General features: G+C 39.2%; 1 protein-coding gene across 5 annotated transcripts; it reads left to right on the plus strand.

The window, feature by feature from the left end:
- Positions 1-10,990: 10,990 nt before the first annotated feature.
- On the plus strand, positions 10,991-19,333 carry asphd2 (aspartate beta-hydroxylase domain containing 2). 5 transcript variants are annotated; one of them, XM_088335515.1, is made up of 4 exons: positions 10,991-11,124; positions 15,962-17,140; positions 18,714-18,827; positions 18,896-19,333. In XM_088335515.1, exons 2-4 carry the CDS (start codon positions 16,276-16,278, stop codon positions 19,051-19,053), a joined length of 1,137 nt encoding a protein of 378 aa, XP_088191641.1. In that variant the 5' UTR covers positions 10,991-11,124; positions 15,962-16,275; the 3' UTR covers positions 19,054-19,333. The 5 variants fall into 5 exon arrangements, with proteins under 5 accessions (XP_088191641.1, XP_088191646.1, XP_088191644.1 ...); XM_088335520.1 differs by having other exon boundaries at positions 10,992-11,124; positions 18,923-19,333; XM_088335518.1 differs by lacking the exon at positions 10,991-11,124 and adding an exon at positions 11,189-11,211.
- Positions 19,334-25,978: the final 6,645 nt, after the last annotated feature.

A 25,978-nucleotide genomic window follows, 5' to 3' on the forward strand; every position in this document is an offset into this window, starting at 1 on the left:
GGTTGCTCTGTGTCTTGTCAATCATCAAAACATGACTTTTAAATCCATAAATGATATCCGCAAAAAGTGTGAATGCATGTGTGTAAGTGTAAGTGTAGAGATCATCACACGTAGAAAAGAGGACTTTGACTCCGCCTCTGTCAAGGATTCCTAACTCATGAGTAAAATGAAGGCTTTGGCCTGCCACAACATATTTTGGGTCACATAAAAGAAAACAATTGTGTGTTATTTTACATTTCTAACATATTGTTTGCAGCAAAATGTGAAATATGTTTGCAAATTCTAAAAAAAAAGGTGGCTGTAAACAGAGAATAAAAAGAATAACAATGGGGTGATACTGTCGACCACAACATATTACTTGTTCGTCTGGAATGCATTGGTATCTCAGGAACTGTACTCTGATGGTTTAGGTCCTACCTGTCAGACAGGATGCAATGTGTTAACTATGGCACTCTGACCTCTAAACAATCTAATGTCCCCTGTGGTGTTCGACAGGGCTCTGTACTTGGCCCCCTTCTTTTTAGTATTTATATGATCGCGCTTGGTGACATTATCCGCAAGTATAATATTAGTTTCCATTGCTATGCAGATGACACTCAATTGTATGTGCCACTGGAGACAACTGGACAGTGAAGTTGTAGAAATCTGGAGGCTTGCCTTACTGAGATTCAAAGATGGATGTCACTTAATTTTTTGCGCCTTAACCCAGAAAAAAATGAAATGTTGATTATTGGTCCAGCTCACTGTCGTGAGTTGTTTTCAAACAATACCCTGAACCTAGACAAATGTAATATCACCCATAGTGACTCGGTCAAAAATCTAGGTGTTATATTTAAACCTAATCTGTCGTTTCAGTCACACGTGAAAAATATTAGTAGAATAGCTTTCTACCACCTCCGTAATATTGCAAAGATTTGTTCGATGCTGTCCCAATCGGATGCAGAGGTTTTCATTCATGCCTTTATTAATTCTCGGCTTGATTACTGTAATGTATTGTTTTGTGGTCTCCCGATGTCTAGCATCAAAAGTTTACAGCTGGTTCAGAATGCAGCAGCTAGACTTTTGACTAAGACCAAAAAGTTTGAGCATATTACTCCTGTATTGGCCAACTTGCACTGGCTCCCAGTCAACTTAAGATGTGACTTTAAGGTTCTCTTATTAACATATAAATGTTTGCATGGACTTGCACCCTCTTATTTCTCTGATTTGATTTCCCCCTATGTTCCTGCACGGAGTCTGCGCTCGGAAAATGCCGGTCTACTGGTGACTCAGAGAGCCAAGGAGTCTGCAGGCTTGAGAGCGTTCTCCATCCGGGCCCCGGTGCTATGGAATGCCCTGCCTCCGGGATGAGATCTGCAACCTCAATGAAAGTTATAAAATCAAGGCTTAAGACACACTTCTATTCCAAAGCTTATGATTGATGCCCACCTCATATTCTGTATTGTCCTGTCTTTTTAGGACTGCCTGGCTGGTGGTGATACGAAGGAGAAGGACGATTTGAGACGAGTCAGCGGACAAGCGTTTGAACTGAAGCATGTGAACGCCTGCATAGACCAGCTGGCAGAGATGGGAAGCTGCGTCGTGGCCGTCATAGACTTTCTGGACTAGTTTACAGGCCGGGGGCATAGCTGCTGTCATGCATTTTCCGGACAAATTTTCAACATGTTACCTAGTTTTTACGATGTTTGTGTACAGTAATGCTAAATGTAATTCACCCTGGTCATCCTGAAAGGGGGATACCACTTGTGAGGTCCCTTCTCAAGGTTTCTCTTTTTCCTCACGCTGAGGTTTTGAGTTGTTCCTTGCCCGCATATTGGTTTAAGATCAGGTAATTGTGTCATTGTAATCCTGTGCAGTCCTTTGAGACATTTTTGTGATTAAGGGCTATATAAATAAATTTGACTTGACTTGACTTGGTGGTTGGTTGTTCCGGTAGCATTGCTTCAGGCCCCGGGGCCGGTTTTCTGACAGGTGATGTTCATGGGGGAAGGATTGGCGTGCCGGAGGTGCTACCAGGGCCTCGGGGAATTGGTTGGGTAGGGAAATGGGAGGGGATGCTGCCCTGCTTGGCCCTACACCTGTTTTGATTATGATATGGGTTTTTTGCGTGACCAGCTCTACCACTACACCAGCACCTACCATGATTTAGGTAAATAATTCCTTTTAAGGTTATTCAGATGATAGATACTGTTGTTTGTGGCTGATAATTTGCCGATGGTAATTTCATTCTCATTCCTACATTAGTTTTTTGGAAAGATAGGCACTAGCCTCTGGGAACTATAGTACATCTGGTGAAGGAAAATGAGCTGGCGGATCAGGAGAAGACCACATGCTTGTCAGACCGATCTCCTCAGACCGCCACCAACCCCCGAATTATTTTATGCTTTGTTTCAGAATGATGAATCGATAAGGATGAAGTCAGGTATCACACTGCTCCATCTGCTAATCACTCACTTTGTGAGTTTCCTGTCGACTTGAGTTAGCTTGGAGTCAAAGATGCGTGGGAATGGCCGGAGTGTTATGAAGAGATATACCGTAAATTCCGGACTATAAGCCGCTACTTTTTTCCCAAATGTTCAACCCTGAGGCTTATTCAGTGATGCGGCCAATTTATGTATTTTGCTATCACAGTGAGGCAGGTACTGGCTGTATTTTTTTTAACAGACCCGTTTCCTTGTGTTGCAAGCGTGTTCCTAGTAGCGTTTTGCTACCCTTCACAGACACGGTTTCGGATGAAAGTTATAATATTATTATTAAAGCTTTTAAAACTCTCCCGGTGTACCGTCTTTCTTTGTAAATATGTGTAACCATGTATAATATGTATTTGCAACTGTATATTTTTGTAATGTATTTATTTTAGAGACTTATTCTGATATGTTTTCCACAAGGGAATCAAAAAGAAGGGACAAATACAACGGGGGCTGATGGGAAGTGGAGTAAAGGGGATACGTGTTTGTGGACGCAGCGGACAATAGGTGGATATATATTTTTTCCACTCTAACCTTTGGAAATAGACTTTTTATTTCCTTGGATTATTTTCAACCGGACCCGGACTCTGCAGGTCTGCGTCATATCTTAAGTACTGGTATCATTTCACGTTCAGTTTGCCGGCTGTTTTTGGACTGTGTACTGCATATTCAGTTGCAATTGCGGGACTCAAAGTCGGGTTTGAGTTAATTTTGTGATCGTTTTACATGTTTCAATGGGGGCGCATGCGGCTTACATGCAGGTGCGGCTTGTGTGAGTACAAAAGCGATTATCCTCTTAAAATGTGGTGGGTGCGGCTTATAATCAGGTGCGCTCTATAGTCCGGAATTTACGGTAATGAAGAGCGCATGCACACACACACACACAAACACACACTCTAAAGGGACAGTGTGTAATATTTAGTGCCTCCTGGTAGCACTTTAAAAAATATTAAATCAATTTATTAAAAAAAAACAAAAAAAAACTAGTTAACCCTGTTTTGGGGTTCATAAAAATGATGAAAATACAGACACAGACGCTGACCTACTTACAAAGGGGATAGGTTCCAGACGATTGTTCGTAAGTTGAATTTGTTCGTAAGTTGCTTCAGTGCTATAATTTGTATGTTTATGGTTTATTTAAGTATGTTTAAGGCTTGTATAAGTAACCTGTATTGTTTTGTATTAAAAAAATAAATATTTCATAAAATAATATGCTCTACAAAGATAGATAATGTTGAGTTTAACTTACTTTTGGAAAAGGCACTTCAAGAGATCCTCCTCAGTGGTAAAAAGTGGCCGAAAAAAGTGTTTTGACCATTTTTTCAACCGCACCAAGCTTTCTTATTCTGCTTTCATTTCAAAAGAAACAGATCGCCTCTTTACACCAACCATATTGAATGGATGCAGGAGATATCAAACAATACAAGTTCTTAGCACGCTGGAGATAGTATAGAAATAGACAGTATAGAATGTTTACTAATGAACTAGGAAGAGAGAGGGAATTTTTTTTCTTCTGGGTGGATGCTGGGTGACCTTTCACAGAGCCACATACTGATAGCCACGGAAAGAAGCACGACAGTCATGTCCTGTACTCGGAAAAAAGTGCTCATAATACAAATTCTAACTTACAGCAATGTCCGGATAATTTTCGTCATCCCCAAAAAATGTTTGTATCTACCGTTGTACGTAAGTCGAATAGTCCTAAGTAGGGGAGCGTCTGTATAACAAAACTCGAAGTGAATAAAATATAGTAAAATATTAAGTTAGAGCAAAATCGAATTTGATGTTCAAAAGTGAGTATGTGTCCATTTTCAAGAATAAGTCTTCTCAAACATCACCCCGGTTCCAGTTAAGCCTCACCAGCATACATTATCAAGGACTAGTCACTTTGATCATGAGTAGTTTTCCAGCCGACTACGTATTCTTTGACTGTTTTAAGACACTATTCTTATTTTTTAATCATATTTGATATTATCATCTCTTTCGTAACATTTTCATTCATTCATTCATCTACTCTAAATTTATTATCTAAAAAAAAAAAAAACTGTGTGTATAATTTGACCACATGTCATTGCATTGTGTAGTCCAACCAAAAACGAGAACTAAAATGCACAAAGAAGAGTAGCTCAAAATGCACCCTTTTTTTCTCATTATTTTCCCCTGCCTGGTACCTGCAGCAGCAAGATGTCGGACAATTGTGTGAGCTCCCTCTAGGTGAGGGAGCTCACACAATTGTCGCTAAGTCAAATAAATGCAAATTTATCAAGCCTGCGAGTATTTAAAAATGCCCATTCATGATGATAGTAAATGTAGTTTTACTAATTATTAAAAAACTTTGTTTGGAAACGAACAAAAAATTTTTTTACCACTGGGACCCGTTAAATATTACACGGTTTCTTTTATTGATTGATCAAGTGTTCCCGTTATGATTTATTGGTCCCTTTAGTGCCAATGAAAATGACACATTTTATTTTTGTGTTTACCGTCCGACAGAAATCTATGAAGGTCACAATTTATCTCTATGCCCAGTTTTTAAGATGCCCATAAAATCATGGCATTGTGAAGACCCTCAAGCATCTTACTAACATTTTTATGAGAACGGTATGTACTGGTATAAATGTTTTGTCAGTAAACTTCTTTACTGGGTCATGGACCGATTTAAATATACAGTAATTCAATACTAAGAAAAACAATTTAATGGAGCCGCTGCAGTTTTTGTGTGATTTGCAAGGCCACCAACGAGGACAATTGCAATAAGGGCAACGTCATCATGTGTTCTGTGTTCCTTTACGGTTGTAAAGGGGATCACTGGTCTGGTTGTGAAGTTTATGACTGTTTGCAAATCCAGGCCAACAAGGCATGAGCCAAAAGGAAAGAGGGTACCCTATTGTCAAGTTACTAAATTCAATGTGTTTCAGATGTGACAAACCTCACTTTCAAACTAAAGTACAACTTTAAAAATAGATCAAACCTTTAGGTGAGAAAACGAGAGAGGGATATTTATTTTCACTCTCTGTTGAAATATAGGTAATTTGGGAGCTTACAATTTATAAAAACAGGGGACTATTTAAACAGCAAAGACTAAAAATCACGGATCCCTTAACCAGCAGGGTCATAGGGGCACCACTTCCTGTGGTGTGTCTTGGGCAAGTACAGCCTGGCGGCGCCCATCCCGTGTGTGTGAGACTAAATTTATATGCACTGCGCATACACAGTAAAAAAAAAAACCCTCCTTTATATGTATTTAATGTAAAAAAAAAAAATTAAAACAGCTTGAATCAAAAACGCTGAAATGTTTAGGACAGGGGTCGACAACGCACGAGGGTTTAACCAGTGGCACGCGATCGCACGGCAAAATAATAATGACTTTAAAAATGCACTGTTTTACCTATAATTTAGACATTTTCAGTTGTGCGCCGTGTTATTTAGAGGCTTTACGTTGGGGCCCATCTTTTTGTGAGCGTGTGTCTGCAGGGCGCCGAGAAGAGGAGGAGAGATTCGTGTTTTAACCCAGCCAACGAAATACACGCGCGCGATAAATGAACGAATCATGACAGCTTCTCGAGCGAAAACATCTCGTTCTTTCCAGCCAGCGTGGACAGACGAATGAGGCTTTGTGCAAAAAATTACCGTGCTGTTTTGTGCATTGTGCCCCGAGAGCGTTGTACCTCGCACGGCTTAAACCACACCACCTACATTGCACATTACCGAATCTTAATGCAATATGTATTCTGTGTAGCACTATTTAGTTATTCTATATAACACGCTACAGTGGGCATTTGCACGTCACACTGGGTATTTGTATATTGTATTCTTTTTGTTTTATTATTGTATTGTTTTCAGCTCAGGGATGCTGCTGGAAATGTGAATTTCCCTTCGGGGATGAATAAAGTATCTATCTATCTATCTATCTAAACGTCATATTACGAGACAAAACATGAACATGAATTCAAGGATGAGTCTGACAAGGCGGAGACATTAAAACGCGCTGTGTCCAGGTACGGCAAACAGCACAGAACCTGAAAACTTTTTCACTGCTAAAAACACCACCACTGAAGCAAGCTATCACATTGGTCACTGAATAGCAAAGCACAGAAAACTATTTACTGATGGCGAATATTTTAAAGAAGCCTGCGTGTGCGTGTATGTGCGCACGCGTGCCTTCTGCTTTGCTGCTGTTATTTCAAGTTTTGATATTTTCTCCAACAAGATATCATTGATGAATGGTATGGTCGCTGTCCATAGCACTTGTTTTTTAAATGTAGTTCATAGTTAATGAAGAATGGTTGATTCTGGTTATTCTTGTGGCAAAACGTTGAAGTAATGGGTGGCTACAGGCCTTTCCACTTGTTACTTACATTCATTTTTAGTTGATTGATGAACAACAATAGTGGAAGATAAATTGGTCAGTTATACCAGTGTTTTTAAATCAGTGTGCTGGGGAACACTTGAGTGCCGTGAGACCTTGTCTAGTGTGCCGCTGGAATTTGCCCAATTTTATCTTTCCAAAAAATCAGGCCATTATTCAGTATTTTTGCAATCTTCAGACAAGGAACTGTAATAGTCATCCATATCAGTAAATGGCAGTAGATTTTTATATACTTTTTTTGTACTAACTATCTGCTCTTGAGGTAGCACAGTCCATTTAATAACTTAATTTGTTTAACAAAGCGGTTTAAGATTGCACTGTAAAAAATAAAAACATAAAGCACATCATTCGTTTTTATTTTAAGTATTATTTTCTACTTTTTATGTACTAATAGTCTGCTTATGATGTAGTACAGTGAAATATTTGACATAAATTCATTTTCAAACTTTTTCGACGGACGGTGTGCCTCTGAACTTTTTTTATAATTAATAGTGTACCTTGGTTCGAAAAGGGTTAAAAAACACCGAGTTATACGATTAAAATGTATATCCATGTTGTATATTTGGACTGTTGTAAAATGACAGCTCTGTTGGATATTAAAAAAAATGTTGTGCAAGTCATTAATCTTGGTGTGGCACACTGATTTACAAGGAAATTTGAAAGTGGCACTTCACACCAAAAAAGTTGCTGACCCCTGGTTTGGGATAATAATACCTTTTACTTTAAAGCAGCTTTCAGGACACTCAGGTTTGCTGTGAACCAAATATCAAACAACAATAAAATAAGAATCAAACAAGCACGTAATAAATAGCAAATAACAACAAAGTAAAGATAAAATTTGAATTTAGGAAACTGACCGCTACATGTTTCCTCAAGTTCGATGTTGAATTCTTGAATGCAGAAATAACCGTTTGTTTAGGCAAACAAAGGAGACATTGCATATAGAGGGCTCCGCGCTTTGTGCTAAAAATAGTAACACGGCTTCGTGCCGCCATCTTGGAAGTCTGTCGATTACAAGCGGTGATAGCGAGAGGAGCAAATATTTACTCAGTTTGTCTATTTATTTACTCAACTAGCTTCGTTTGTGTACGGATTTTGTCCATCAACACTATGGAAAACTACGTGGAGAGTTTAGACAAGCAAGCACGCGAGCGGTACGCTGCGAAGTTGCATTTTATGGGAAAATTGGATCCCTACAAAATTAAAAACAAGGACTGGAAGTCTGATCCCGATTTGTTGCCGTGTGTGACTTACATTGAACTTGTTAACTATCTTATTTTCCACTCAAGTCCCTTTTGTGAACTGAAGGATTTTCAAAATTACAAAAGTATGGAAGCCTACGACAGATTTGTGTCTGGTTGGGTTCGGGATGTGTCTGTGCACACAAGCGAAGGTGATGAAAACAAGACTGTGAAAGGGAAAGTTCTACATTCTCAGAGTTTGTCTCAGCCAAGTTTACAACCATGGATCATTGTTGACAAGTCATCATCGATTCTGTGTGCCCATTGCAACTGTGTTGCAGGTTTAGGGGATTGTTGTTCTCATGTTGCTTCCCTTTTGTTCTATGTTGAACAACCCGGGAAAGGCAACGCTTCTCCGAACGGCGCACCGGTGGCTAAGTTAGCTTAGCTTTCGGGGGCTTTAAATCCTCTATTGACGCGAGTTGACTGAGGAATGGAGACTCTCTTTCCCTGAAACCGCGTTGAATTTCTCCACCAAAATAGTGTACGAATGAGAAACGGAGTTTTGTTCGGTTTTTAAATGTCGTTTTCGGCGAAATACCTCACATATATGTTGTAAAAGTAGTTTGGGGTCGTCGAGCTGTTGTCATGAAGTACACATGTCCCATAACCTTTTTAAAATTTATTTCTACATCATAAATAATTCAATTTACCTGTCAGAAAGTGGTCAGAACAAACACGAACACAGTCAAGCTTTGGCAAATTCGACCGGTTGATAGCTGCCAGCCACATTCGTCATCGCCGTTCACTTTTCCCCTGAGCTTCAATCCCCTGATCGTAAACACACTTCGGAAGTCTAAAGAAGCCCTTCCCACCCTTTTCCCCTCGGCTACAACAGCCAACAATAACGCACGTATTCGGCATTACAATGTAGAATCTAACTGGTTCGCTGAACAATAACAATGAAGTGAAAAGCTTTGTGGACTTCCAAAATGGGCGCCAGCAATGCATTGTGGGTAATCTTAGGACCTCGAAGCACTCTATAGTAGCTGATGTTTGGCACATGCTTTTGAAGTGAGTCCAGGGGTGCTCTTCCTCTTCTGTCTTTTTATACTCGGTATTGCTAAGCGACAGTTTTGGTCTGTTTCATCCGCTGAACTTAAATATTGTCACGTGACGAGCCCGCTACGTTTGATTGGTTAAGCATGTTAGAGTGTGCCGGAGGTCTTCGTCATAATGAAGATAGACACATACTTACGTGGAGGAGATTTATTAAGTAACGAAGCAACGACTTCAATTTTGCCTAAAGGTTCCGTTTTTTCATCACAAATTTATTAAAGTAAAAGTAAAGGTATAGGGATTTAAAAATTGTCGAGAAAAATTGTTCAAACCTCACATTGTTTATTTGCTGTCAATACTGTCAATAAAATTGTTCAAACAAAAAAAAAATAGGGATTTAAAAATACTCCTAGAATTACAAAATGTCTAAAAACTTACTCAGGTAAATGTAACGGAGTAAATGTAACTGAGTACATGTACTCCGTGACTTCCCACCTTTGCAGATGTGGCATAGTTGAACATACCACTGGGAGGGGGACACAAAGCAGATTCACCCCTTTTCTTGAGAAATTTGGTTCATGCTGCTTTTGTATTGTTCCATACCATACCATATTAGCGCATATTCATACCTGTCCACCTGTACGTTTTGCTGTACAAAGTACATTTATTATGCATTTTAAGACGTGTACGATGTACAAAAGAATCTGTACGGAAAAACGCAAATTTTTCAATTATGGGTACCATCTGGTATCCACCGACTATCACGAAACAGCAAATCAATCAAGTCAACCGATTTCGCCGCGGTAGACTCTATCTCCGTATCGTTTTTTTCCCGTTGCAAACGAAGCGAGCGGTTTGATGCTACTGTGCGCATGCGTCTGCCGCCTCGGATTTCATGTGGTAGTTGTGTAGTGAAAGAAAGTCCATCTATTTTTAGAGAACCGGCTTGTTCGGCTCAACTCATTAAAGAGAACCGGTTCTCAAACGGCTCACTTGCTTTGATGCATTATATTACGAATGACTATGTTGTATAAAGAAGTTGAGAAAAAAAGGAAGTATAAAAGGAGAAAATGAACAAAGACAGGTTTGTGGTTATCCCTTTAATCAGTACATTACCAACAATAATTAAATGCAGAAAATGAATTAATTATGAATTAATATATATATATATATATATATATATATACATATTTTCCCTTTTATTTTCTTTGTTATTTTATGTGTTTGTCTTGCTGTCGGTCACCCCTCTTGAGGGATATGACCAAGGTAGATAGCTTTACTATAGTCCATCTGGTGAAGGAAACTATAGTACATCTGGTGACGGAAAAAGAGCTGGCGGATCCTTTGGTTTTAAATGCACCCTTTTTTTCTCATTATTTTCCCCTAGAACAATATAACATGTTAAACTACATAAATAAACACCTTTGAAAAAAAATATGATGTAAGATTATTTTGTGTTTTGTAAGGGAAAATACGACAGTTTGTAAGGGCATGGAGCCCTGGAGGTTGATAGGTATGCATATTACTAACACTTTTAACACTTTATACTTTTTCCATGACCCTGATTTCTTTTGGTGCCCTCCTGGGTACTTGATGCCCTACCAACGCACAGCGCGTTATGTGCGTTTGTGGGGCTATGGCCCTGTAATAGTTATTTAAAACGTATCGAACAACCTTTCTGGAAGTACAGTAGTTGTGACGTCTATTTTGAAAGAAACTACCGGATGTAGTTACGCTCATTTATCTTTGGTTTTCTTTACACTGGCTGTCTTTCCGGGTGGATCTAGTATTTACGTCAAAATTAGCGTGTCAGCATTTAGACGCCACCTCGGATACACCAAGTCAAAAATCGGTAAGGATTTGTGTTTTCTTTTGTAATATATCGAAGTTTTATCTTCCTGTTTGGATTTCCATTGTGTGTTTCGAAGACTTGTATTTTTGTGTTGAGTGGTATTGTGTGCTGCAGTGGTGCCTGACGGGGGAACACCTGTGTGCCTTCTCATCTGCTCCCTGGGGCCATATTATGAACGTTATGAATGATAAGCAGGTGAGGGCGCACAATTCGGCGTGTCGAACATTCAGTGGGCGGGGCTCGCCGGAGCGATAAAGAAAACACTAACACCGACGTCAAAAGGTTTACGGATGAATGTGTGGCGATCCTTTGTTTTTGGTAGCTATTTTCTAAGACTGTTGCTGGCTGTGATTTGACACTAGCAGCCAGTCTTCCCCAAAAGCAGCGGGTGGGTAAGGGGGTGGATGCGGGGGTGTCTTGAAGCTGTCAGACAGGATGCTCGGGGAGGAGGGGAGGAATTTAATCACAGAAGGATTACCCGACCTTTTTTGGTCAGGCCTTTTAACGAGGCTCTGATGCACTCGTCAGGTTTTGTCTTTTGGATTACAGTATTGCCTTTAACTTACATAGTTACCACTGTGTTTATTTATAGTCATTTTGAAAAACAGTTGCTCTGACTGTATCCCACTAGAAGGATGGCTTTCAAACTCTCATTTTTTAACTAAGTGTTCTCGGCGCCTTGCTGCATGGCCGCTATTTGTGTGTGTGTGTGTGTGTGTGTGTGTGTGTGTGTGTGTGTGTGTGTGTGTGTGTGTGTGTGTGTGTGTGTGTGTGTGTGTGTGTGAAGCACATTGTAAAGCGCTTTGGGAGGTCTTCATTGACTTGAAAAGCGCTATATAAATGCATACCATTTACCATTTATTGACGAGGCTTGTATCAGGGTCTCAAACTCACAGCCTGGGAAGCATTTGCGGCCTTCAAGGTAAGAGTTTGTGGCCCCTGACATAATATGAAAGCTTAATGTTAGAGCAGCCTGCGCGAGTTGGAAATGGATGCTTCATCTGTGCTTACTATGTACTCACTAGTGCAGGGGTGGCGAAAACGCTGCTCTAGAGCCTCATGCAGCTCTTGGCCAGTAAGAATGCGGCTCTTTGCCTCATTATATTTTCTATATAATGTGGCTCTTTGCCTCGTTTCATGTTCAGTTTTTGTTCCCCTCTTAAAACACAATTGCTCCATCAGTTAATAACAAATAATAAATAATGTTTTGAAATTAATTTGGCAGATTTGTGGTTTTTATGCTGCTCCGGACACATTACTGACTGCCAATCATCTGCGTAGGTTACGTCTAATGCCGGTCAGTGCGTGGTGTGGCTCTTCGACTCGCACAGTTACAAATTTCGGCTCTTTGTGTCAAACTTGTTCACCGCCCCTGCACTACTGCATTGTTTTTCAACCTTTTTGAGCCAAGGCACATTTCTTCCATTGAAAGACTCCCGCGAAACACCACCAGTTGGTGCCGTTGCATCTCCGGTAAAAGTAAATCCAAAAGAAAGCTAGCTTATGCTAGACTGCACACGCACACAAATTGGATAATTTGCAATATGATTGGTTAGCTACTTCCTGGTTAGACCCACACAGTGTGTACACATTACAAAAATCAAATTTTAAGCAAATTATCTGATTCAATCAATCATTTTTATCCCAATTTATTGCAAAATCTCTCATTTAAATCAAAGTGCGGAATGAGAGGCTGCTGTAGAACTGAAGCTTAAATAACATTGGATGCATTTTGAATGCATTTTGGTGAGTTTCTGCCTTTGGAAACCCAATACGGCCCAACTTCAAGCAGATCCTGGTTCCAGCGGCCCCAGAGTCAATTGACTTTGAGACCCCTGGCTTATATAATGTTGCTCTTTTAGATGTTGCCCTGCTCGAGAGTACCAAAGGAGTAAATACCCTGTAACAGATTTTGGTTAAATGCAGCAATGTACCAATTACAGTAATCTCTTGTTTTTCGTGGGAGTTTCCTTCCGAAATGGACCCACAACAGCCAAAAGCCACAAAGTAGAAATCTTTATTAATCACTCTGTTACACATTTAAAACCAAAGGACAAGCCTTATTTACAGGCTCAAGCTTGTATTTATAGGAACAGTGTGTAATATTAAGTGCCTCCTAGTGGTACGAAAAACTTTCATTCAGTAAAAAAAAAACATTTATTTGGATACTAGGCAAAATACATGAACTAAAATATCAATGTTGATTTTTTTTTCTTGCAAAAAAAAATCATAAGTTCAGAAATTTGTATTTCTTTTAAGAAGTGGAATCCCTACTTAGTTCGCCGCCATGTTTGTCTGCCGTCTTTTTCTATAAAATTAGACAACAGTGCCATCTATTGTTTAAATATTATACGCTGTGGCTATAACAAATACAAGTACTGTATTTTTTAAAAGTTTTGTTTACAAAAACCCTTTGCCGCCATCATGTGCACGTTATTTGGAAAACAAAGATGTCAGGCAGACTAAGCCAAAAAAGGGGTCAGGCAACTGTTTAGCCAACCAAAATGCAGAATAAAATGCACAAAGAAAATCTGTAAAGTATCGAAACCGCGAAAAAGTAAACCGGGATACAGCAAGCAATTACTGTCCTCATTCTTTTGTTTGTGGCATGCAAGCTCAACAATGTGGCATTTGATATGGGTGATCACTGATCATGAAAGAAAAGTCTTTCGAACTCAGTTATTTAGAATTGGAATTAAAATGTTCTTTATTGCCATTGACACTCCAGGATGAACACATACTAAAGACCAAAGAACAAAATAGGATAAAAAAGAATGTTAGGGTAAATTGGCAAAAATATTTACAAGGTACAGTAGTTCTTGGAGCCCAAGTTGTAAGTGCATGGGAACAACTTGAAAAAAATATCTGAATACATTTATCAATAACATAATTCCGAATTAAGTAGAGAAATATATAAGAAAAAAATAGAATAATAATGATTATAGGAGGACAACACGGCAGCGCAGTGGTCAGCGCGTGTGCGGCACAGTTCTGAGGTCATGAGATCGAACCTCCTGTGTGGAGCACTCTGGTTTCCTCCCACATTCCAAAAACAAGCATATTAGGTTAATTGGCCGGTTAAATTGTCCCTAGGTGTGAATGAGCGAGCGAATTGTCTATCCCTATGTGCCCTGCAACTGGCTGGCAACCATTTCAGCGCGTCCCCTGCCCACTGCCCACTGCCCAAAGATAGTTGGGATGGGCTCCAGCACCTCCGTGGCCCCACTGAGGATAAGCGGTGCAGATAATGGATGGATAATTATATGAAATCTATTTTCCATACATAAGCATGATATACTGTATGTATTCTTTTCACATTTTTTTGTTGTAGTTTAGGAGTGTGATGGCTCTGGTGAAAACAAAGGTTTCTTAAAAAAGTCTTTCAAATTCAGTTGATTATGCACATAGGTAGCATTGTGACTCAGGCACTAAGCAAAAAACTGATTGAAAAAGACACAAAGGTTCTGTCACAAAGATATCCTTGTTTGGTTTGAAAGTGAATGTTGAAAAGACAGTCTGTTTCAAATCAAGTCGTCAAATCATTTTTTCGGCTGAATTTGTATGACATTGGACGAGGTTAACACAGTGACGACTAAATCGGTTCAAAAATTGGAAATCTCAGTTCTCAGCCTTCCCGACATGCGACAAATTATGTTATGTTATGTTATTGTGGAGAGTGTTGGAATCTGTGTCAAGAATATTCTCGTTTCGTAACACAATGTTTGATGTAGCTGTTAAAAGAATACAATGTGGTCATGGATCTTTGAGGGCACAAAATTACAAAAAGCTAACAATTAAAATAGTTGTGAAGTGTCTTGAAGAATCCAACTTTTGGTTATTTTAAAGTATTTTGGTTGACTTGAAAATGTTCTCGACATGCACTGGCACTGCAGTGGTCCTTGAGGTTGTAAACAAAAAGACAGATACTTTTTTCTGACGAAGCAAGTCTGGAAAATGAAACCGTTCACAATAGACTTTTCTATTCTGGATCTGAAACATCTTGAAATGTTTGACTTGATTTGGTTTGTTTTTTCCCCCAATACATTCAAACCATCAATTTGCTAAACCACATATCCTCACTCGAACGAGAGGGAGGTGAGCAAATCCTATGCCAAATGATTTTGGTAGAAACATTACAACCGACTAGGCGCAGTATTCAAGGAACAACAACCATTTGTATGTACATTTTTACATATGGACTATTCAAGACAACCTCAGAGTAAGGTTTCGAGGATGTGAGACAGACACAGAGAACATGCAAAATACTCAGATCCCCACGGAACAGTGATAGATTTGCTAGCCATTCTACCACAGTTCTACCGGTCCGTTAATTCCTAGAGTTAAATAGATTGCTTGTAAGTACTCATGTGGACAGGTGACTATTAAGGCCAAGCATGAAAGAAAAAGAGTTGTATTGATTCAGTGCAGTTGATCCATATTTCAATCAAAGCTGGATCTAGATAGCAAGAAGTTTATCATTCAGATAGATTCTCTAATGTTGAGTTACTTTAGAAAATCATCCAAACTACAGCACCAGCTTCACTGCTACATACTCTGCAAAATCAGTCAATTACTAAAATTGTTATTCTAAAAAGAATGAAAACAAATTATTTTTCCAATTTAAATTTGCAAAATGCAAAGCCACCTGCCATATCTGCTCACTTGACTCATTTTAAGTCAAGTCAGTCAAGTCATGTTTGTTTGTATAGCACTTAACTACATTATCCCCTGATCTAAGAATTATTTTCCTAATTTTTCTGCGGAATGCATATTATAATATAGTAAAATAAGAAAATATACCTTACATGAGAAAAATAAACTTCTAGACACAGAATTATTTCTTTTAATTTACCATATACAACAATGTAAAATATTCTCAATGAAGCATGTGTTTGGAGGGTACTTGACTGAATAAAATATGTCCCCTGGGGTACATGATAGATGCATGAATATAATCGGTGAATGGATGGACGGATGGATGTCACTAACGGCCGCCTCCTCATTTGCTTTGTCTCCTGTCTTTGTTTTGCAGAGAGCGAGTAACCCCAAAGTGCAATGTCTATCTTCATTTGTGTGAGAGAACAGGAAAAGCACAAACATCAAAAGCCCTAAAGCATGCAAGGAACACTAATCCATCTTGGCCAGGAGCTGCAATGTTGAGGGTGGAGAGCATATGTGACGGATTTAATCAGCACACTAATTACATTCAAGTCAGGGACGAATAAGATGTTCGAGACACGACCCTCTGCCTGATTTAATGCTAGTCCCAATCCAAAACACGATGTGTTAACTACTCTCGGCCTCTTTCTTCTTCTATGAGACTGAGCTTTGTAGAGCACAGCCCAGATGGAGTGGTCACTAGAGAATGTAAGGGAGATGCTGGCCGGAGGGATGCAGTCTGTGAGAGAGTGTGAGGTTTGCGCCTGTGCAACAGTGGCGTGTGTCCTGTTGCTGTTCTTATGGTACTGCTACAAAGTGGGTCGAGATCACAGCTCCAGCCCTTTGCAGGGAAGGTACCTGACCGGGCCCAGCAGGATAAGTGGAGTGGTCGGAGGCCTTATCGGTTCGGACTGTCGAAATCGGGGCAAAGGAAAACTAGGGTCCATGTTAGAAGACCAGAACGGCTTTGCTTTCTGTCAGTCGTCTGAATGTTTCCGCTGCACTAGCGCAGGAGAAAGTCTAAATCAAAAACTGTATCATAGCCTGCAGGAATACGCAAAACGCTACACTTGGTCAGGTATGGGCAGGGTGCACAAAGGAGTCCGTGACCAAGGCCGATACCTTAACAGCCGGCCAACCATCCAGCGGCCTGAGGTCTTCTTCCTCCCCGACCTACCGTCAGCCCCTTTCTTCTCCAGGGAAATTCAAAGGCACGATGTGGAGCTCCTAGAGCAGAGCTTCCCGACCCTCCTGGCCGAGTTTGAGAGCATCTACAATCAACCGCCGGACAACAGCAGCTCCCCCTTACCGCCGGGATGGAGGGCCAACAAGACTCCTCGTGGCCAATGGTGGACATACTACCTGGTCAACCAAGGTACCCCTCTAGTACTGAATGTCAGGAGATGCCCACGGGCTTGGAGGGTGCTGGCCCAGCTGCGTACATTTATCGCCAACAATGTGTTTGGAAACGCCTGCTTCTCAGTCCTGTCCCCGGGAGCGCTAATCACGGAACATTATGGTCCAACAAACGTTCGGCTTCGCTGCCACCTGGGTAAGAGTGTGTACGGGAGAGTTCAAACTATTTCACAGAAACATTATTGGTCTCAGTTTGTTAAACAGAGATTTTCCACCAAACAAGTAGATTTTTTTTGCATGCATGCATGCTGCAAAAAATAACACTGCAATTCAGACTAGCGAGTCTTTGATCCAAAATAAAACATCCTTTTTTTAACAAAATCCGAATCATTATCATTTGTCCCTATAATTTTTTTGCACCTTTTTTTTAAAACACAATGCTTGATTTTCATTTTGAAATATAGGATCATGTATTTTCTAGTGGTTATGCATTTGTTTATTATAAGAGAAAACAAAAAGGAGCAATGATGCTATGAAAAATGATCTTGGATCAGATTCACTGAGCTGCCAGGAGAAAAAAAGGGTTTTTATTCGATGAAAATTGAGACTTCTTGGGAACATTAAAACAAAGTACTGTAAGCTGTGATTTTAGTAGCCTAAAGAAAAGTATTTGGTTTATGACTAAACCTTCAATTTCTTTTGTTTTGTTTTTGTCTTTATGTTTCAATAAAGAACTCCCTGTATTCTATAAAGCCAGTTTGAGATTACTCTTTTTGGGATTCAAAACTTAGAACTGTCTTTTTCCCTTTTGAATTGCAATTTAAAAAAGAAAGAGAAAAATATATTCAAATTATTTAAGTCAGTGTTCACCAAATAACATCCCGAAAGGCCATATTAGTCCCTCCAAAGGCCTGCGAAACAATGCTGAGAGGCATGCATGCTTCTAGTCAAATCATGACCTAAGATTTTTAATATGTCTACCGGATGTTGCCGTTGCATGCAACAAAACATTTGACTTGAATTTAATTGAATCGTCTTTATTGTCATTGTTAACAACATTGTATGCATCAAGATTAGACATAGCACTCAGGGTAAACATGTCATAAAGACTTTAAAGATTTTTAAAAAATACTGTCAGGGTAAAAGGCAGTTTTTTTTTAAAAAACATAGTTCTTAGAGACTGGCATAAGTTACAATTATAGTACAATGTTTGTGAATGAAAAATAATAATGCACTGTAAAAAAATTGCAATACATTCGGAAGTATTCCTATCGGGTTTTTTTCATCAAATGATCAAATTTAAGATTATTACTTTGTCATTACTTTTAATTGATGATCTTGTTTCTAAATGGATTTCATTATTTGTAAATTTTGTGTGTTTTAAAACGAATTGGATGACGTGTTCCATTTATAAACAAATAGACAATGAAACACAACTTGTGCAAGTGGATGCAACGAGAAAAAATGCATTGGCTTATTTTATTCATTTTCCCCACGTATTGTATCGACTTTAAGACTGTTTCGGCGTGTACAAAAAAATCCAGTACATTAATCAGTTTGTTTATATTTTGTCCGGCCTGGCCCCTATGCAATATTTCTTTTGAAACAATGCAACCGACAACTTGAAAAGTTTGCCGACCCCTGCTTTAAATTCTAGATCAAAAAGTCCAATAAAAATCGCCAAGGCCTAAAACTATTATTAACAAAATAAGCAATAAATTGGTTCTTTTGGAAGGTATTACACTGAGATTGTTAATTTTTAATTTCAGGTCTCCGAGTGCCACCTTCCTGTGAGCTTGTAGTTGGTGGAGAGCCTCAGTGTTGGTCCGAGGGTAGTTGTCTGCTATTTGATGATTCTTTCCTCCACAGGGCCTTTCACGAGGGTAAGAAGGATTTCCGATTAAGAATTTTTACGATGTATCATTTTGAAAAGCAACAATCTTTTTTCCAGGTATGACTTTCTGGGTTATATTTGCAGGGGGTCCCGAGGACGGCCCGAGGGTGGTCTTCATGGTGGACCTCTGGCACCCCAATGTGGCGGCCGCCGAGAGACAAGCATTAGACTACATTTTCACTCCGGGTCGTTTAGAGGACAAAGAAGCAAAATAGGTGAACGTATGTGATGTCCTGACAAGATTTAGAAGGAGGCTACGCGTATGTGGCGGTGAACAAATGTTCCTCAGCTTTCAAAACCAGCTCTCACGCTTACTTGTGTGCTTCATTTCTATTTTCACTCAGAGTTTACTTGAGTAACTGCACAATTATGAACCCCATGCTTGTGTTTAACACTAACAAATTTTATTGATACATTAACTGAGTGATAAAAGTGGATTTTGGCTTTTTATAGACTTTTTCAAAGGATTTCAAATAAAACAATCAGCCTGTGATACATCCAGGAATGAGGTTTAACTAGAGCAGTGGTGTCAACGCTATGGCTCTGGGTCAATTGCGACCCCATATCTATTTTGCAGTGGTCCATGGTATGTATTCAGGATAACATTTATAATCCAAACAATGATAAACTCTTTATGACTGAAATAACAAAACTCATTTCCATCAAAACAGTTGAGCAAATAATTCAATTTTAAAGGGACACTAATATTTGACCACTAAATCTTGCTGGATTGTGTAGTGCAACTGAAAACGAGTGCTGAAACGCACAAAGAAGAATACAAACTATGGAGGCTCAAAGTGACCAAACCACACCATTTTTATTGTATTTATTTTTACCCAAACTTTCACAAGGTTTTTTGGGGGGAAACCTGTAACAGCAAGTTGGTGGACTATTTTTTTCAGCTCCCTCTGGTGCAGCTCATGTTAATAATAAATAATTACATTAGAATTAATTGACCTACGATTTTTTTTTTAAAGATAGTTCAGGTATTTTGCTCATTATTCAAATCAATATTGTTTTTCAATGAAGTTTTTGTAACTCTAACCTAATTTTAACCCACTACATGGCACTAAACGATACACAACATCCCTTTAAAGCAAAAATATATTATTTACTACTTTACTCTCCTCTGAATTTATGGTTGTAAACAATAATACTTGTTAATAACTTGAAAAAATTGTGTTATAACTTTAGTTTCCCCTTATTTTGGTCTAAATATGAAGATGTTGATCCGTAGATCTAGTCTATTAGATTTCAGGCCTCCAAAATTTAGAAATAAAATTCAATAACTTGAGATGTTAAAGCAGGGATCGGGAACTTTTTTGACCCAAAGAGCCATGAAGGCAAAATATTTTTTGGGGAGAGGGCTAAAGCCACACAATGTATTTAAATACAAAATTCAACAAAAACGCCAAACATGCACTCCTGACAAAGTCTAATTATTCAGTGCCTTTTATTTTACTGTGTGACTTTGACGATTTGATAGAATGTATGAAACAATAATAATGCCAGAGCCTCTCTCCCATATCAATATCAATATCTCTGTTCACTGATCCCTTAATCAGGATTGTAGGGGCACCTCTTCCTGTGCTGTGTCTTGGGCAAATACAGCCTGACGGCGCCCATCCCTCTCCAGGCTGTTATTTTGGGTAGGGGTTTGCTCCCTTACGTGAAACAGATAGTATTGGTTTCCATGGTTGCCTCCTGATCAGATTCAGAAACAGCACCTTCATCATCTGGTCGTTGTTGTTTTTTTTTACTGTACCTCAACATTGACGGGCAGCGGTGTGTGACAACACTTATACCAGATAAATCGCTGGGGAAAAACTCAATTTAATATTTGCTCCCTCCTGCAGTTACTTAAGAGTGTTGAGGCTCATATTTTGTGAGCAGATGTTATTTGTAAAAATTTCACAAAACACTGCAAACAAAAAATATTTCCGGATTTATTTTCATTCTGCTCAAAGGGCACGTGTGAGAGAGACAGGAGCATGGTTATTTTTTTTAAGAACAAACTTTCCTGGGAATGTGTCACAACACTCATGAATAGTGTAGAAAAAGCCACCAATGGAATGCTTCATTGGACATTATTCGATTTTTAGTTTTCAACAGTGGTCTCACTGCCGCCAATTTTATAGAACAATGGAAACTCCAACAATCTATTTTCATCATATGAATGTTTACAGAGCTGATGCAGCTGAGGTCATAACTCCTTAGATGGATTCTTGTGCTCACCTGTTTGTACAAGACATGTTTCAATAAGCACATATTTTGTTTGGTAGTATGGAATAACTGCGGATTAAATGATGGTGAATAGATTCTTAAATTTGCTAAACTGTTGTAATTTGGTTGTATTTGATATTAAATTTGTATTCTTGTAAATATAAAGGGATTGTGGTAGAACTGGGGGGTAAATGGGCTGATGTATTTTGGAATAATGATATTTATTATATCTGTTGTGTTGTTTTGAGTAAATCATTTTGCTCGGGTATGTCAAACATAGGCCAGATTCGGCTCGCCATAAGCCCACCAATAATTATGTCAAAAAAGCAAAAGTTGTGATGTTTTTTTAATAAATACAAACCAAATGCTCCATTCCAATTCAATTTAGAACAGTAAAGGTATGAAAAAGCCGGCGTCCAGTCTGGTTTGGTTATGTATTTTGAAAGAGCGAGCAATCCACCCAGGAGTTTGTGGCTCGTGTCTCTCTAACCACATCCCACCTAAAATTAAAGGGGAGGTGGGGACATGCAGAACTAAAGAACGAATCGATTCGAAGTATAACTTCTGTGATATGGTGCATAGGGAATGCCCGTCAATAGCCTGGGGAACCAAGGGATGGTAAATAGGAACAGTTTGTGCAGTATTTTCTCTGCTTCAATAGGACCATCCTAGTAATTTTACCTGATGTCATTAAGTCAAGTCCAGTCACATGTATTTATATAGCCCTTAATCACAAAAATGTCTCAAAGGACTGCACAGGATTACAATTACAAAATTGCACAATTACCTGATCTTAAACCAGCATGCGGGCAAGGAACAACTCAAAAACCTCAGTGTGAGGAAAAAAGAGAAACCTTGAGAAAGGACCTCACATGTGGTAATCCCCCTTCCAGGATTGACCAGGGTGAATCACAATTAGCATTTTTGTACACAGAATAGTAAACACTAGGTAAGATGTTGAAAATGTCCGGAAAGAGCATGACACCAACGATGCCCCCAGCCTGTAAACTAGTCCAGAAAGTCTGACGGCCACGACGCAGCTTCCCATCTCTGCCAGCTGGTAAATGCAGGGGTTGACATGTTTCAGGTCAGACGCTGGTCCGCTGACTCATCTCAAATCGTCCTTCTCCTTTGTATCACCACCAGGCAGGCAGTCGGAAAAAGACAGGACAATACAGAATATGAGGTGGGCATCAATCATAAGCTTTGGAATAGAAGTGTGTCTTAAGCCTCGATTTAAAAACTTGCGTTGAGGTTGCAGATCTTATCTCCAGAGGCAGGGTGTTCCATAACACCAGGGCCCGCATGGAGAACGCTCTCGAGCCTGCAGACTTCTTGGCTCTCTGAGTCACAAGTAGACCGGCATTTTCCAAGCGCAGACTCCGTGCAGGAACATGGGAGGAAATCAAATCAGAGAGATAAGAGGGTGCAAGCCCATGCAAACATTTATATGTTAATAAAAGAACCTTAAAGTCACATCTTAAGTGGACTGGGAGCCAGTGCAAGTTGGCCAATACAGGAGTAATATGCTCAAACTTTTTGGTCTTAGTCAAAAGTCTAGCTGCCGCATTCTGAACCAGCTGCAAACTTTTAATGCTAGACATCGGGAGACCAGAAAGCAATACATTACAGTAATCAAGCCGAGAAGTAATAAACTCATGAATTAAAACCTCTGCATCTGATTGGGACAGCATCGAACGAATCTTCGCAATATTACGGAGGTGGTAGAAAGCTATTCTAGTAATATTTTTCACGTGTAACTGAAACGACAGATTAGGATCAAATATAACACCTGGATTTTTGACCGAGTCACTATGGGTGATATTACATTTGTCCAGTTGTTTCCAGTGGCACATACAGTTGAGTGTCATCTGCATAGCAATGGAAACTAACATTATACTTGCAGATAATGTCACCAAGCGGGATCATATAAATACTTAAAAGAAGGGGGCCAAGTACAGAACCTTGAGGAACACCACAGGGGACATTAGATTGTTTAGAGGTCAGATTGCCATAGTTAACACATTGCATCCTGTCTGACAGGTAGGACCTAAACCACAAGAGTACAGTTCCTGAGATACCACTGCATTCTAGACGAACCAGTAATATGTTGTGGTCGACAGTATCAAAAGCAGCGCTGAGATCCAGCAGCAGTAACATTGATGAGGCACCGGAATCTATTGCTAAAAGGAGATTATTGGTTACTTTAGCCAGGGCTGTCTCAGTAGAGTGATTTGCCCTAAATGCTGACTGGACAGTTTCAAAGAGGTTATTTTCTGACATGAAGTCATTTAGCTGCTGTGCAACGACCTTTTTAAGTAATTTTGCAAAAAAATGTCAGATTTGACACTGGCCTATAATTACCCATTCACTGCTAAAAAAATGTATCTGAAATCAATGTGACAATTAAGGCAAGCATATTTTTATTTATAGCTTCCAATTTGTTTGTTTGTGGTGAGTTGGTTTGCCAAACATAAAAATATTTTTCCATTGTTTGTGAGCAAATGTGTTTAGAAAAGGTCCCTTCCTATCTGTAATTATTATTTGTAGTTTAGACTACGAATGTAGGCTGAATGATAACGCATAGTACTGAAAAACAAAGCGAAATATTTGCTGTCGGCATTTTTTTACTGATCCGGCCTAACTCAGACAAAGTCTGGATCTAGCCCCCGAGCCAAACTGAGTTTGACATGCCTGATTTATCTTGTCTGAACAGTTGGTTTCTATTTATAGATTCTGTAAATGCTTGAAAAGTCTTAACAATGCTGTTACTGAGATTTGTTTATGTTGTGCATGATCAGCAAACTTGCAAAAGTACATTTACACAGCATTGATTCCATATTGACATGCATCTTCCAGTGTGTGTGTAGTTTAAAAGGGCCTCCTTTTCGCACATGAAAACTGATCTCATACAGTTTTTGCGTGTTGTTTGAAATCTACCACCGATTTTTACAAAGTCGAAAAACAATAGCACTTACATTGAGCTATCTGTTGTTATTTTGATTGATGGCTGGCAGTCCTCAACACAAAGAAGAGCATAATTATGAGAGGCCATTTGAGAAGTGAATCATACTTCCTCTAACATATAACATACGCTCACACATTCTCAACTATACTTTTATACAGATACAGTCATACCCATGCACAAAACGTACTATACTCTCGTACATACTATACTATTTCACACATACCAGTATACTTTCATACACTAATCTCTCACACATACTAATATACTCTTATACACACACTACTATGCTTCCACGCACACATACTACTACACTATCACACATACTACTATAGGCTCTCATACTCTCACACACTACTATTCTTTCCCACAAACCATTAAAATTGCTATTAGAATAGGGGGTTCATACCTATTGTAATAATCACTTCCCCTTTCTGTGTTGTTTTCATTTTCGTACTATTGGTACAAATTGCGATGCACACTGATCTGTGAGTAAGCGAATCACTAAATGGGTATTTAATGGTTCTTTCTGTTGGACTAAACAAACTCCCTGTTTAATATTGGACAATAGATTTAAGAGAATATAGTAGTGTGTGTATGAGAGAATAGTTGGATGTGTGAAAGAGTATAGTAGTGTGTGTTTGAGAGTATAGGGTATGTATGTGTACAGTAGTGTGTGTGTGTGTGTGTCAGAGTGTAATAGTTTGTGAACGTGAGTGTAGTAATATGTGAGAGTGTAGTAGTGTGTGTATGAGAGTATAGTATTGTGTGTATATCAGTACAGTAGGATGTGTGAGAGAGTTTAGTCATTGATATAAATGACAATAAAGACAATTCAATTAAATGTTTCTATTTGAAGTCTTTACCACATGTTTATCCTGGAGTGCCATGTCTAATTTCATTGCAATGTCCACTACATTGTTAGCAACGACAAAAAAAGACCATTCTAATTCTAGTGGGAATGAGAGTATACTCAAATGCATGAGACAGTAAAGTAGTGTTTTTCATGGGTATGACTGTGTCTGTATGAGAGTGTAGTTGTGCATGTGTGACATCATGATGTTTTATGTCTAAGAAAGTATGATTTACCTTTCAAATGGTTTCTCATACATAATCGTCTATGCTCGTTTGAAATAATATTGTGTTTACATTACGATTAGAACTAGTAACAAAATTGAAATGGCTTGCACAGGCTGCGATGCCCCCTGGCGTCTGAATTGATAATGACAAGACACGGGTGCCTACTGCTGTTGCCATGCACGTGGCATTGAACTGCAAAGAGAAACTATTTAAAGGACTAATATGCTGAGGAGATATTTGTAATGCTATAGCGCAGCAGTCTGAGCTTTCTGACTGACTTGGCAGCAAATGTCAAGTAATGCATGTGTGGACGTAGGACAGTGACAGTGCCTTCAAAAGTCCTTACAAACAACTTTTGAAATTAAATGTCTTACGACCTTATCTTGTGGTGGGCTCCGGCCAACGGTTTGAAGGCGATACCAACCATTTATGAAACATTTTGTAAAATGCTGTTCTATTCACAATTTCTCCATGTTGCTTCTTTGTGTGAATTTTCAACAGTGTTTCTGTACATTTATTAAATGGTCAACAACATCCATGTTGCTTCTTCTTTCACAAAATTCACTTCAAATGTTGGTTTTACAGTCGCACAGTCTCAATAATGTTTGTTAGGCAATATTGGCCTTGTTACTATTTTGTAATCAAAATTGGGGACCATTATGTCAAGTCAAGTCTGAATGACATTGCCTCTTCCTCTCGAAGACGTGAACGCACCGCACCGCGAGTGTATGTAGCGTGGCCGCTAATGTGCGATGGCCACGTGAATGCCACAATTTTGGCGTCTGTGGGTTTCGAAAAGAAAATAAAGCACGGAGTCGACATCGCCGTGGACTCGGTGGATTTCTTTCGAAAACCAGTGCAGGAAGGAGGCC

Source organism: Urocampus carinirostris, chromosome 5, assembly GCF_059441175.1.
Source record: "Urocampus carinirostris isolate Australia breed hairy pipefish chromosome 5, RoL_Ucar_1.0, whole genome shotgun sequence".
NCBI lineage: Eukaryota > Metazoa > Chordata > Actinopteri > Syngnathiformes > Syngnathidae > Urocampus > Urocampus carinirostris.